The following is a 14,441-nucleotide window of genomic DNA, read 5'->3' as shown; positions in this document are numbered from 1 at the left end:
GCTAGGGTTGAATACACATTTCCCGCCTTCCCACTCCCAAACATAAGACACAAGAACTCTTAAAAGGTGTCGGGTGAAGATATCAATTCTTTGTATAATTATTTCAGCTAATTCAATCTCCCCACTAAGAATATTTTCTGAGAGGGCATGCTCAAACACTACCTTTCCTTTAGCTGGATGACAATATCTTGAGTCGTTGAGTAGCAGGTAGCATTTTAGCTTGTCAGGGACATCGTTAGGTTGAAAAAGCATCAGTTTTCCAAAGGATCTCTGATTTACTCTGTAGTCTTTAAACATTCTTTTGGCTTTATTTACATGTTGAGTGTTCTGCGTGCATGTATGTATGTGTACCACATGCATGACTGGTACACAAGTAAGTCAGAAGAGTTTTGGTTCCTCTGGAACTGGAGTTACCATTTTAAGCCACCATGTGGCCGCTGGACTTGAACCTGAGCCTCTGTGATAACAAGTGCTCTCAGCCTCTGAGTGACGTCTGCTGCCCCTGTATCCTTTCCTAAATAAGCAACACCAGTGTCAAAGCAAATGCTTACTATTATCATGAAGCAGTTAGAATTTTGCTAACTGCCTTCTGGAGATCAGTGTTGGAAAGTGTCAAAAACTCAGCACAGGCTGTTTCTTTTACTCCCTTTGTCACAGAAACAAGAAATGCAAGAGTCAGGGAAATGATTTACACATCCACGTTTGGAAATGGCTCTACTCAGTGCTCGGCTTGGCTGTTTGGTGGCAAACTGCAGTGCTCCGTTTAGAGTAGCATGATGTCTCGTGCACTGACTGTGACTTTTAAGGGGCTTTTGAAAAGCTGAGCCCTCACAAGAGGCCGGAGAGGGCCACTCAGGAATTGGTTCCAGTTTGGGGACACAAAGGGAAACAATGGGAGAGTCTTAGACCTGTCCCTTGAAGTTTGTGGACTGATTTTGTTCTAAGAGTTCAGCATAATACAATTAGGATTTGGGATCTAAACATTTCCAAGTTTTAGAATATTTTAAAAGATCATTAACCTGGTGGGAGAGATTCTCAAGAAGTTTTAGGTTGGGCATCTTGGGGTCTTCTTCAGAGAGATCGGTAGACCATTCTTTCTTCTTCACCTTTTGATTCTGTTAAATGATCAGGAGATGAAATTCGGGGGCCCTTCAGAACAGTGGTTCTCAACCTGTGGGTAGCAACCCCTTTAAACCCTATCTCTCAAAATATTTACCCTATGATTCATAACAGTAGGAAAATTACAGTTATGAAGTAGAAATGAAAATAATTTTATGGCTGGAGGGGTGGTCACCAAACACGAGGAATTGTATTAAAGGTCACAGCGTTAGGAAGGTGAAGAACCACTGATCTGGAACAAAATAGCATGTAAGCAGAAAAGTGACAATTTAAGGCAGAACGCAGACCTTTACCCCTGGTCAACAGAAATAAAAACCTCTTCATGGATTTTAACTTGTCTCTCAGCCCATTACACATATAAGGCATGCCTCAGGCCCACACTGTGCAGTCCGGGAAGATTATACTGCACACTATCCACTCACAGGGAAGTATGTTAGTCCTCAGGACCAGTTCAATGTGCAAAAGTGCTAGTCCCTTACCAGTGAACTTTCTCCCCACCTGACCAAGCAGAGCCAAGTTCTCATCTAGGCAAGCTGATTCTCAGCAGTCTCAGCTGGGAGTGATACTATGGAGAAACTTTGGGTACTTGGTTTTGTTGGCAGGGACAATGTATCCAGCTGGTAATTAAGGACCATTAGTTGCCAGTGGAGTGACTTTGCAGTAGCTATGATCTGGTAAAAAACTGTCAATAATATCTGTTGTTCAAAGATCTGATGTTTCCTATAGGTAATTCAATGGCTTCTGAACTGGTGTCTCAGTAACTGGACTATTTTGAAAGGTAGCCTCAACCTGTGAACAAGACTAGAGACATGATATTAAGGACGGAATGTCCTAAGTAGCATTACCATCTAATTTCAGGGCTTTTAAGAAATGGATGCAGTTCAAGGCTTAGTTTTCTTATCTCTATCTTCTTTTTTGAGGCAGAATCTCCATTTCTCTAGAACTCACTATGTAGATCAGACTCCCTTCTAACTCAGAGATATATCTGCCTCTGCCTCTGAAGTGCTGGAATCAAAGAGTCCCATTTCTGTTTTACAGACTAAGGGCAGTTTTGCTGTTGTGGATAGCTTACAGTCACAAAACTGGCTAAGAGTTTGAGTCATTTCATTCTTTTATTAATATATAACTGAACTGGTTTGTTTTCACCCCCAAAATTATTTTGTGGAAGAGCATATCTCTTATGCCGCACTCTAAAGAATTTAGCATTTTACCTCAGATGTGTTTGTTGGGATGTTTTACAGGGCCTGTCCTGGTAGTGGAGTTGTTAAGTGTCAAGATTCTTGTAGTGACCTCCGAAGTAGCAGTCATATAATCAATTCTGTATAGACTGTTAGGTTGTGAGGAAGCATAATGTTCATTAGCTCCTTCTATAAGGGAGACACATTAAATATAAATCTAGAGGCAAATCAAATAAAGGTAAGCTTACTTTATTTATAAACCTCTAAATGCTACTTAACTCAGGTGACACAGTTTTATTATCAAGTAAGAGTTATCTAAGAAAGAACAGTAACTTCTTTGCATTAGTAAGGATGACCAAACCTTGATGCGTGACACTCTGACATACTACTGGAAATCTTAGTCAACGTTTTAAATAAATGATAATTTCACACTGAGAAATCAAAACCCTAAACATGTAATGGACAGAGGAACCAACGAGTAACATGTATCTAAAAAGACATGCTCTCAGGCAAAATAAACGAGTACCTGGTATCTGAAGACACCAATTTTCTGTGACCGGAAGAATAAAGGGAACACTTGCCACCAGAGCAAAACAAGGCAAAATTCTATACTTCACCTTTAAGCAACAGACACAAACAAGCTCTCAAATCTAGTTACAGTATCCACTTCATTCTGAAAAGAATACTTTGTTATTTACCTTAAGTCTGCCTTTTAGTGAGATAGGAGGGGCTGCCTTTAAATTGTTAAATAAACAAATTATAATATTGTTTTCATCTCAAATAGACTGCATCTGTAAGATTTCTCAAAGTACTCTTCAAAAGGCTAACTCAATCCCCCCTTTGAATACGCAACAAAAGAGGTGTATTAAAAGACATAAATTCTACACATACAAGTGATCCCTCTGCTATTTTCTCTTATAGTTTCTGTATATATTTCCATATCAAAACAAATTATCCTCATCTATTCTAAACATTTTCACACATAATTTAGTTTTCAAAAATGACTGATCTAAAATCAGAATTCAACATAACTATCACGTTACTACTTAGTTTTTGTTATCTAAAGTTTGTCAAAGACATGACATTCCTATACGTATTTGTTCTTTTCTCACAGAATAAAAGAGTCAAGACCTATGTCAGCTTTACAATAATGAGATTATATTGTTTGAATTTAATAAAGCATATTAGAAAAGTTTTCATAATGCTGAATAAGTACCAAACCCATACAGTATTCATTACTAAAACCCACGACTCCAATCAAAACAGTCATACTGACCTCTAGTGGCCAGACTCACTTTATTTCACTGATGGTGAGATAGCCAGATAAAATATTGTAAAGATGCATCGTAAGACATTTTTTATCAACAAAGCAATAAAGGCAGAAAGTATCTACAAGACAGAGATATTTAAAGGCCACAAATTGTCATAAAATACTGGTATGTTCTACGTTTTAGTTTGCCAGCTTATTTTACATTAAAAACAAATGATACACACAGACTCTCATTTTATTAGCATTTATTTAAAATTTTATTTATTTTGTGTGTGGCACATGCATGTTTAGGCCAGAGACTTAAACAGTGGGTGCTTTCACTGATTATGTCTTATTTTCTTTGAGGCAGGCTCTCAGTGAATCTGGAGCTGCTTATTTTGGCAGACTGGCTGGCCAGTGAAGTCCTGGGATCCACTGTCTCTGGCACCCACAAGTGCTGGGGTTACAGATGGGCACATCTGATTTTTATGTGGGTGCTGGGCATGCGAGTTCAGTTTCTCATGCTGTCCAGCAAGCACTTTACCCACTGACCCATCTCCCCAGCTTCTCTAGTGATCCCCAAAGTGAACAAGGTTTTTTATGTTCACCAGTCACATGAGTCTACTAAGCATCTGAAGTAGGACTAGTGCAAAATAACACCCAGAGATGCAAAGTCTTAGTAAGACAAAAAAAAAAAGCGCGTTATCTTTTTAATAATGTATACTGATTATATGGCTAGTGATTTTAAGCAGTAGCATCCAGGCATTCGTTCCCCATCTTTCCTCCAAAGAATGCACATTCTTAGCTTGTTTCTTCTCCCAGTGATTAACCTGGGGTATCTTTCTCCAGCTGGACATGGTGTTGGTTTCATTCCAGGTACCTAACACCACCATAGTTATCACTTTAACCAGCAAATTGTGTACCTATCATTTTTCAGAAACTAGGAATGGAACAGGAGGATAATTATGGCACATTCCTAGGATAAAATCTCGGGGCACCCTGTCTGTGTCTCAACTTACTCATAAAAGGAGATATAAATAAAGGATTCAATGAAGTAAAGCGCTTAGAATGGTGTCTGTCACATGAAAGGGGTCAATAAATTTTGATAGTATTAGCATATATGAATAAAGTTCTAAAACAGAAGGGGTTTTATTTTTTTAAATATTTATTTATTATGTATACAATATTCTGTGTGTATGTCTGCAGGCCAGAAGAGGGCACCAGACCTCATTACAGATGGTTGTGAGCCACCATGTGGTTGCTGGGAATTGAACTCAGAACCTTTGGAAGAGCAGGCAATGCTCTTAACCACTGAGCCATCTCTCCAGCCCCCAGAAGGGGTTTTAAAAAGCCAGTTGCATTTATGGGTATTTATAGATGGTTAAAACGAAAACCATTGAATACATTCATTCATTCATTACTTCCAACATTTACTCATGTGGATACAGGTAAAAATCTGGGAGGTAAAAATGAAAAACTTCATTCTAACAGGTTATTTCTGATAGGGGAAGGCGTCCAAGCGGCTTCGGAATGTTCGGAGCGCATTCTTCCATCTTCGCAGAGGATGCTGAGGTGCAGGGCAAGTTCTTTGAATTATGAATTAAGTTGATATAAAACAAACCGCAAGGAAAACCAAACAAAACCCAGACACGGGATTGCGGGTGAACATGAAAGACCAAGATGATCGAGGCATGAACTCCACACACAGCTACAATGCGGGTGGCACAAGCTATACAAAGGGAAGAAAAGTCTGGCGAAGAAACATGAAGCCTCCAAGTGAGAAGTTAGCCTGGGGCAGCCCTCTTCCTGATACACTTCACCAACGGACACAGGACAGGAGGCTGCAGTTTTGCACATTCACCAGGCGAGGAGCCAAAACAAGTTTCCCATTTTTGGAGAGGTGTGTCCTAAGCCCCAGCGGAGCCATTCCTTGGGAGATAATTTTATATAATAACCAGTGCGTGCCTTCGCCAGGACCCCAAAGTCCTTTTGCACAGTCTGCGTTCTCCTCCGTCGGGAAGAGTTGTTACGCAGGCGTGTGAAGTAGACCCGGGAAGCTGGAGCATCTCCGAGCGGCTGCAGACTACCTTTACCCTGCCTTTCTCTTCCAGGACCCTCAGACAGCCCGGCCGCCGCCCGCCCACTGCGCCCGCAGGACCAGATCGACCTCAGGAAGCCCTGACTTTCCCAACCCCCGAGCGCGCCCTCCCCGACTCCCTCAAATGTCCCCTTCGCTCCGGTTCCCGTGCCAGGCAGCAGGATTGGAAACCGCGTTCTCATTGCGGCGGGTCTTCTCTACTTTCTCATCTCCCGAGCAGACTACACCGGCGCCACCAGCTCCGCGCAGAAAGTTGAACGCCAGCGTCAGCTCGGCTCCTTGACGACGACACCACTTCCGGTCACGCCCACGCCGAATCTTCACAGCGGGCCACCCCCTCGGCGCATGCGTGCTAGCAGCGGCAGTTCAGACAGGGGACTGATCGGAGAGTCCGTTGCCTCTCTCGGCTTCCGGGTCCCGCCTCTCGCGAAAATCACGCGGGGTCTCGCCCTCTCGCGAGACGTGTTTCAAAACTGTGGCGGTAACCGCGTCCCGGAGGCTCGCTCACCGGTCGTGCGCATTTGTCATCGCGGCGCCATGGCGCCGGAGGAGAAGCGGCTTTCTGTGAAGGAGGCTTTTCGGCTGGCGCAGCAGCCACACCAGAACCAGGCGAAGCTGGTGGTGGCGCTGAGCCGCACGTACAGCGCGGTAAGCGGCCTAGCCTCGGCGCCGGCGCTCCCTCCCCCGCCCCCCGCCGCCCCCGCCGCCCCCCGCTCAGCCTTTTGCTTTTGCGCCACCCGCGTCGGGGTGACCCGGGCTCAGGTGCTCTGAGGCTTGCCCGAGGTCTCCTGGTCTCCGGCCAGTGATCGCCACTCCGGGCATCGTCCACGGCGTCTTCCTTCAGTTTTCTCCACCCGAAGGAGCGATCCGTTATCCTTAGTTTGGCAGTGACTTGGAGACGTTTGGGTTGCGAATTTCAGACGTCCTATTTTCCTTTGGGGTTTCTGGTTCATCGTAAGAAATCCGACTATGTTATTTCAACCAACTCCTAAGCTTAAAATCCAATTCATTTCACCAAATATTAGAACCTAGCCTTTCCTAGTTATGCTAATTGTTCATCGACTGGAGCTGTGAGCGAATTTGAGGCCGATCAATTATTTTGAAGTTCGAGAAAAGTAAATACGAACGTGATTAAGGATATGGACTAGGTTGTGGAAGTTACACTAAAAGGAAATTGCTGGATATTAGGAAGGCCTAAATAAAATGAGTTATTCTTGCCGAAAGTTTGTGTTGCATTAATATGGTAAGAAAAACATTGAGAATCCAAGAGGTTTGAAAGAAAAACAGTCAAAATTTATGCTTTCTACTTTCTCAGAGGTGCAGATTATATGCTGAAAAGAAGTTTGGGCAGATTTATTTCCCCTTTTCTTGGTTTGGATAACTGAGAGTTTTCTAAAAATGATTTTAGTTTACCTAAGGCCAAAGCTTTCAGCAGTGTTAACGGTAGTGTGGGGAATAAAGAATCTTCATTACTGCAGCTCATGGAGCCATTTCTTCCATCTTTCAGGGGGATGATAAAACAGCTTTTCAGGAGGAGTTTGTTCATTTCCTTAAATATGCCCTGGTGGTATATAAACGCGAGCCTGCTGTGGAGAGGGTCGTCGACTTCGCTGCCAAGTTTGTTACTTCATTTCACCAGTCTGATCAGGAAGAAGAGGAAGAGGAAGATGGTGGCATTTTAAATTATTTGTTCACTTTTCTATTAAAGGTACTGTGAAAACAGTACTTTGGGGGAAGTAATGAAGACAATTTCTCCATGGTGTTTGTCATTTTCCACAGTGAAATACCAGTGGTAGAGGAAATGTATGAGAATAAGTCTTTTATAGGAAATCTTGACTGTCATTAAGCTGAAAGGGTAATTCCAGTTGTTGAGTTGTTAACTGCCTGTTTAAATTCTCATGTTTGTTGTGAAATTTTTCTGCCTGGAAGTAAAACATTCCTACAGAGAAGAATATACTTATTTTTTTAGTATAGCAATATTTTTCCAGACCACTTGAGATTATATTGACTATTTAAGAACGGAATGTGACTAGGAATAACTTTTTATTTGTTTTTGTGTAGTCTCATGAAGCAAACAGCAGTGCAGTCAGATTTAGAGTATGCCAGCTCATTAATAAGCTTCTGGGGAGTATGCCAGAAAATGCCCAAATTGATGACGACCTGTTTGATAAAATTAATGAAGCCATGCTTATTAGATTGAAAGATAAGATTCCAAATGTGAGAATACAAGCGGTTTTGGCTCTCTCTCGACTCCAAGATCCCAAGGATGATGACTGCCCAGTAGTTGATGGTATGTATGGTTTCCTAAATCTTATTTCAGTATTTGGATTTGATGTGTGCATGTATACATGTGTGTGGGTGTGTATAATCACGTGGAAGCCAGAGGTTAGAGTCAGACGTTTACAGTTGATAGCATCTCTCATTACATCTAGAGTTCATCTACTCAGACTCATTGGCCAGCAAGCCCCAGGAATCCTGTCTCCTTGTCCCCAGTACTAAGATCCTAGGTTCTTGCCACTATGCCCGGTTTTTCACGGGTTTGGACATTGGAATGGAACATCAGGCTCATGCTTGTACAGCAAGTACCCATCTCCCTAACTGAGCATTGAATTTTTACTTATTCATTATTTATGTCTCTATGTGTTAAGGATAGAGAATAAGGAAGAATCAACCCAATAATTTAAAATGAGAACATATTAACAGTACTTTTAACTTTGCCTTGCTCTTCTCCAGTTGTATCCCTTTCTCAGAGATGGTGATAATTACAGTGAATTTTAGGTTAATTGCCCTATTTGCCTGAAAAACTAAACTTTAGACAATTGGTGTTTGTTTCAGTGTTAAATTTTGTCTGCTATTTTTTGATGGACCATACTACATTTTTGTGTCTTTTTTTTCCTTCAAAATTATTTCTAGTTTTAGCGTGGTATATTTTTTTCTACTCTATTTTAATGTTTTATGGAGTTTACTCTGCATTTTAATGCCCCCTCTAGTTGTTTGCAATTGCTTTGCTTTAAAACAGTGCTAGAAGCAGGGTGTGATGGTGCCATGCCCTTAGTCCCAGCACGCTGAGGCAGGCAGATCTCTGAGTTTGAGGCTAGACTAGTCTATGGAGTGAGTTCCAGGACAGCCATGGCTACACAGAGAAACCATATCTTGAAAAACCATACCAAACCAACCAAACAAAAACCCCCATGTTAGGATTTTTATACATGGCTTCGGTGCATAGATGAAAGGGTTTTGTAGAGTTATACTTAGAGATAGGCTTATAGGCCCCACTTTATTAGACTAGGTGGAATAGTCTAAAAAATGATTTACTTATCAATAGTCTCAATAATGGGGCATGAAAGTATTCATTGACCCATATCCTCTTTAGTTTCATCACATTAAAATTTGATGCCTTATCTAGTATATGTTATTGTTACCCATCTTCATAAATTTATCATGTGATCATCATGAGTTGCTTGATATTGGTGGTACAATTTGAGAAGTATTACTATAAGTGATTTTTTTGTAACACTATAGCGTGTACTTGGACAAATGGATTGTAAAGTTCAATCACTCAGTGTGACTTGTGGTGCAGTCAAAAGTTCCACTAAACATGTATGAGATTACTGCCAGTATATTTGATATAATCTTGTATAGTCAAGTTTTTTTAAATAAATAGGAGTACACTCAGACAATTGTAAAAGTATATTAAACAAATGAATTTATTACAGCCACTTATCAAAGTTAAAAGTGTAAAGTCAAATGTGAACCTTTATAACTTCCCTTCTGAATAACTATTCTAACTGTATAGAAGTTCATTGAATTGTATAGTCTTTGGGTTTGGTTCTTTTTTAATTTTGGGGTGTGATTTTGGGAGAGGTAATATTTTTATAATAAAGTTTAAAATAAATCAAAATAATAGGTGCTTATAGAAAACCATATCAACTTAAAATAAATTGCCTGCTCTAATCATCTCCTGACTTTTGAGGCTGTTTTCCTTTTTAATCTCCAGTCACAGTATGTTAAATTTTAATTCCATTCTCAGAAACTTATTGAGATGTTTTTTCCTTTTTTGCTAAAAATGACTATATAAGCGTAGTATATGGTATCTCTGTTATTTAAAAAATGAAATATCAGAATGTGGACATATCTATGACTTAAAGAACAATTTTAATATTAAAATGTATTACTTTATTTTTAGCGTATGTTACTATGATAGAAAATGATTCAAATTCAGAAGTTAGACGTGCAGTGTTATCCTGTATTGCACCATCAGCAAAGACTTTGCCAAAAATTGTGGGGCGTACAAAGGATGTAAAGGAGGCTGTCAGAAAGCTGGCTTATCAGGTAAATAAGTTAAACATCTTCAGAAGGCATGTTTTTGAAAATGAACCAATTTATGGCATTTTGGAAAAATCTTGGTAGCAATGATTTTTTTTTTCCAATTAGGACTTTTGAAGAATATAGGTAATTTAGGTAGAGTATTATTGTATTAAATGGGTTAATTTCCTGAATAATACAGTATTCATAAGTAAGATATCTCTAAAGTGTATTGAGATTAATGGCTATCTTTTACCTTTTTAAGGTGTTAGCTGAAAAAGTTCATATAAAAGCTATGTCCATTGCTCAGAGAGTACTGCTTCTTCAACAAGGTCTTAATGACAGGTCAGGTAAGATACACATTTTTGTAAGTCAGACTTGATGTTAATAAAACTATCGTTTCCATAAATTTGATGAAACACTTTGATGTTAAAGGCCTTGGTATTTTGAAGGAACAAGGCATATTTTTTAGACTTTTCTGCTTTAGGGAGGGAAAGACTATTCTAAATTCTATGTGGTTGCTTTTTTCAGAAGTCTGACAGAATCTTTCCTTTTATATCCCGTCTTTCTTAGACAGTATTATTGTGATTCTCTGTAATACATAAATGTGTTCTGTGCATGAGAAACAACAGGAATGAGCAGCCCTGTATAATACCCCACCCTTCTTATAGGTCAAACTAGAAGATCTCCTTATATGAAAGATGTTCTAAAAATTCTTGGTTGGCTCTCATGAAACATTTAGTCTCAGTTTTGCTGTACCAAGAAAGCAAACTTGAGTTTGTGAATATTGTCAGAGGACTGACGATGCTTTTAAGTCAGCAACTCTCAACCTGTGGGTCACAACCTCTTTGGGGGTCTGAAAACAAATCTTTACATTATAATTCATAACAGTAGCAAAATTACAGTTATGAAGTAGCAGTGAAAATAATTTCATGTTTGGGCGTCACCCCGACATGAAGAACTGTATTAAAGGGTTGTAGAATTAGGAAGGTTGGGAACCACTGCCTTAAATGATATAAATAAAATTTGTTTAGTAAAGTATGTTGTGATTTCAATACTGCAAGTTGAATTCATATAATAGAAGTCAGCAAGTGAAGTAGTAGATTTCTTATATTCTGATGCTTGATATTCAGTGAGGAGGCAATATGAAGGATTTTTTATTCGGCTATATAGGAGTTAGGTTTTTACTGCTGAACTCCCATATGTATTTTGAAATAGGCATTATCATGACTTAGTAATTCTGCATCTTTTGTTAGCATGTTTTGTTCTACCTATAGTCTGTTTGTATTGTTAATATCAGTGTTAACATTGACTCAATAAAAAATTAAAATGGGGATAGTGGGGGAAAGTCTAGAGTGTACATTGTTTACCTGTCTGAAATGACTCCCCAGATGCTGTTAGACAAGCAGTGCAGAAGCATCTTCTCCAAGGCTGGCTGCGCTTCACCGAAGGAAATATCTTGGAGTTACTTCATCGGTTAGATGTGGAAAATTCTTTTGATGTGGCAGTCTCTGTTCTTAATTCCTTATTCTCAGTGACTCCTCTCAGTGAACTGGTCGGAATCTGTAAAAGCAATGATGACAGGTATATAATAAAGTATTTAAATCGAGCTTCCACAATTATAATTGGTTTTCCCTCCTTGTACTCTCAGATTTCATCAGTACCTTTTATCTGTGCCTCGTTTCTTTAATGAATGTCTTTTTTCCCTCTGCTACAAGAACTCATTATTTTTTGTCAACTACCGCTTCATTTGTGCCCTTTCATTTTGTAATTTTATTTTTGTGTTACATTTACTGTGAAAACATCCCCAAATGTACATTCTTGTCACATTAAGCTTATTTGAAGCATCTTAAGTTTCTTTTAATAATTTTTTCGATGGGTCATTTATTGACTTAGTAATTAAAAATACTTAGTTATTGAAGGAAATCTATACTTTATTCCAATTTTTGTTCTGCTTTCCAACTGCCCGTAAAAATAATGCTCTCTTATTCTCTTCTAAATGAAGGAAGTTGATTCCAGTGGAAACATTAACTCCTGAATTTGCTTTGTATTGGCGCACCCTTTGTGAATATTTGAAATCAAAAGGAGATGAAGGTGAAGAGTTTTTAGAGCAGATTTTGCCAGAGCCTGTAGTATATGCAGAGTATTTACTGAGGTAAAAGTTTTCTTTTGGTTTGAACTGTACTTACATTGCTGATGTGCCGATCTCATAGCCCTCTTATTTAAAGTCATCGTTGGAAAAAAGTTTTTAAAAAACTGTTGTATTTGAGTAGGTATAAATGGGTGTGTTCATTGAGTGTTTCTCAAGAGTCTGTTGTGTGGTTAGTATATTGAATGTGTGTGTATACTATCCCTGTCTCAGTGACTCAACATTAGCAGCTGATTAGTGTGGCTTTCCCTGATAAAACTTTTTTTCTTGATTGAATTTTATCTAATATTCACATATGAGGAATTTTTTTCCCCCCAAGATAGGGTTTTGCTGGAGTTTTAGAGCCTGCCTGGAACTAGCTCTTGTAGACCTCTTGTGGCCTCGAACTCACAGAAATCCACCTGCCTCTGCTTCCCGGGTGCTGGGATTAAAGGCATGCGCCACCACTGCCTGGCCATGATGAAATTCTTAAAAATTATTTTGAAGCACGATTAATAAAAACTCAGAGAGAGAAATTGGGGTGCAGCCTGAAGGTCAGAAAAGCAAAATAGCCAGCCACTGGCTCTTACCTCTATCTCAGTCTGAAAATGGTGATCCTGCCTCCAGGAATCTCAGAACGAGACTGACTCATCAAGCTATCGCCTCCCATTTTATAATCCTTTCTAATTCTGGGATTAAAAGCGTTTACCACTGTTTCTGGTTTCTATGGCAAGCTAGTGTGTCTGCTGAGATTAAAAGAGTGTGTAATTGGTGGCTGGTTTTACTTTTCTGATCCTCAGACAAGTTTTATTTATTAAAATACAAATGAAGTGCCACTACATTGTTCTTTGTAAGCTGTACAAAAACAGGTATGATGGTTAGATTTGGTGCATGGATTACTGTCAGAATCATAGGATAGTAATATATGGCTAGTTTTAGTTTAATGTCTTTTTTGATTAATAATACACTAAATAAAACAACTTACTTTTAAAATTTTATTTTCCTAAATTATCTATCCTAAATTATATGTCAACTTGACCTCAGCATTTTGGGAGAGGGAACCTCAATTGGAGTAATGCTCCCACTAGATTGGCCTGTGATGGTCCATTTTCTTGATTGATGGTTGATTTGGAAGGGCATAGCTTACTATTCTTGGGCTGGTGGTCCTGGTTCTATAAGAAAACAGGCAGAGCATGCCATGGGGAACAAGCATTTCTCCATGACCTCTACATCAGCTCCTGCTGCTAGGTTCCTGCCCTGTTTGAGTTTTTGATGTAACTTGTTTCAGTGATGGACTGTAGTGTGAAACAGGAAATAAACCATTTCTTCCCCAAGTTGCTTTTTGTCATGATGTTTTATCATAATAGACACCCAACTAAGACAATATAATTTCTACTTCACTGTAAAATTATATTAAATACTTAAAATTTAAATGTAGAGGTAAATTTATTCTTTTATCCTCAGTCCCATCAATCATTGTAGAGTTAACAACGAAATATTAGAGTGTGCATTTTCAAATCTTTTTCTCTACGTGTTTTAAATGCACATGTAAGTTTCCTTTTGAAAACAGAGCATATTTTACACACACACACACACACTCACACACACACTGTTTTCTGGGTTTTATTTTTTTTGATCTGTATATAAAATCATTATTTGTAGGTATGTGGTATTACAACACTATTTTGAGTGCCTTGTGTGCTTTGTAAGTGCACTTCCACTGAGTTATATCTACTTTATTCTACTTATTTTAGTTACGTCCAGAGCTTCCCAGTAGTTAATGAAGAACAGAGAGGTGATTTTACCTTCATTGGAAATTTGATAACAAGAGAATTTATATGTCAGCAATTGATTCTTATTATAAAATCTCTGGATACCAGTGAAGAAGGAGGAAGGTATGTCTAAATGTTAACATTTGATCTAATTTCTTTTAATTTCATTTATTTAGTAACCTACCTTGGTTTAATTTTTAAAAGATAATTCTGATTTTAATTTTAGTGTAACTATAAATGATGATGATCTATCCTCTGGTTAATCAGGGTTTTTTTTGTTTGTTTTTTTTTTTTTGTTTTGTTTTGTTTTGTTTTTTTGAGACAGGGTTTTTCTGTGGCTTTGGAGCCTGTCCTGGAACTAGCTCTTGTAGACCAGGCTGGTCTCAAAGTTAATCAGGCTTTTTAAAGAATAATTTTTATTGAATAATTTCATATCCCTCTCAAGACTTTTGATTCTCAACATGTTCCTTCTACCCTGAGCTCCTGCTTCCCCATTATGGGCAGCATTCCACAAAGTGCACTCCAGAAGAAAAATGATTCTCCCTCCCCTAGTAGCTATCTACTGTGGTAGCTTCTCAGCTGGGGGGTGGTA

The 14,441-nt window shown here is 38.9% G+C and overlaps 2 protein-coding genes across 2 annotated transcripts in view; one reads left to right on the top strand and one right to left on the bottom strand.

Annotated features, from left to right (window-relative positions):
- Positions 1-556: 556 nt before the first annotated feature.
- On the bottom strand, positions 557-5,091 carry Dcaf16 (DDB1 and CUL4 associated factor 16). Its single transcript, XM_075942804.1, is given in 6 exon segments — positions 557-653; positions 655-887; positions 889-932; positions 935-1,115; positions 1,300-1,351; positions 5,036-5,091. Coding segments are annotated over 6 exon segments (663 nt in total).
- A 942-nt stretch (positions 5,092-6,033) lies between these two features.
- Positions 6,034-14,441, top strand: part of Ncapg (non-SMC condensin I complex subunit G) — a 32,908-nt gene continuing 24,500 nt past the window's right edge. Inside the window, exons 1-8 of the mRNA XM_075943630.1 lie at positions 6,034-6,292; positions 7,152-7,352; positions 7,706-7,934; positions 9,831-9,976; positions 10,215-10,299; positions 11,341-11,533; positions 11,955-12,104; positions 13,832-13,972. Coding sequence (XP_075799745.1) covers positions 6,182-6,292; positions 7,152-7,352; positions 7,706-7,934; positions 9,831-9,976; positions 10,215-10,299; positions 11,341-11,533; positions 11,955-12,104; positions 13,832-13,972 — 1,256 coding nt within the window. The 5' untranslated portion in view covers positions 6,034-6,181. The remainder of the gene's footprint in view (positions 6,293-7,151; positions 7,353-7,705; positions 7,935-9,830; positions 9,977-10,214; positions 10,300-11,340; positions 11,534-11,954; positions 12,105-13,831; positions 13,973-14,441) is intronic.

The sequence above is a fragment of the Microtus pennsylvanicus genome, chromosome 12, assembly GCF_037038515.1.
Source record: "Microtus pennsylvanicus isolate mMicPen1 chromosome 12, mMicPen1.hap1, whole genome shotgun sequence".
Taxonomy (NCBI): domain Eukaryota; kingdom Metazoa; phylum Chordata; class Mammalia; order Rodentia; family Cricetidae; genus Microtus; species Microtus pennsylvanicus.
This window is presented reverse-complemented; position numbering and strand designations above follow the sequence as displayed.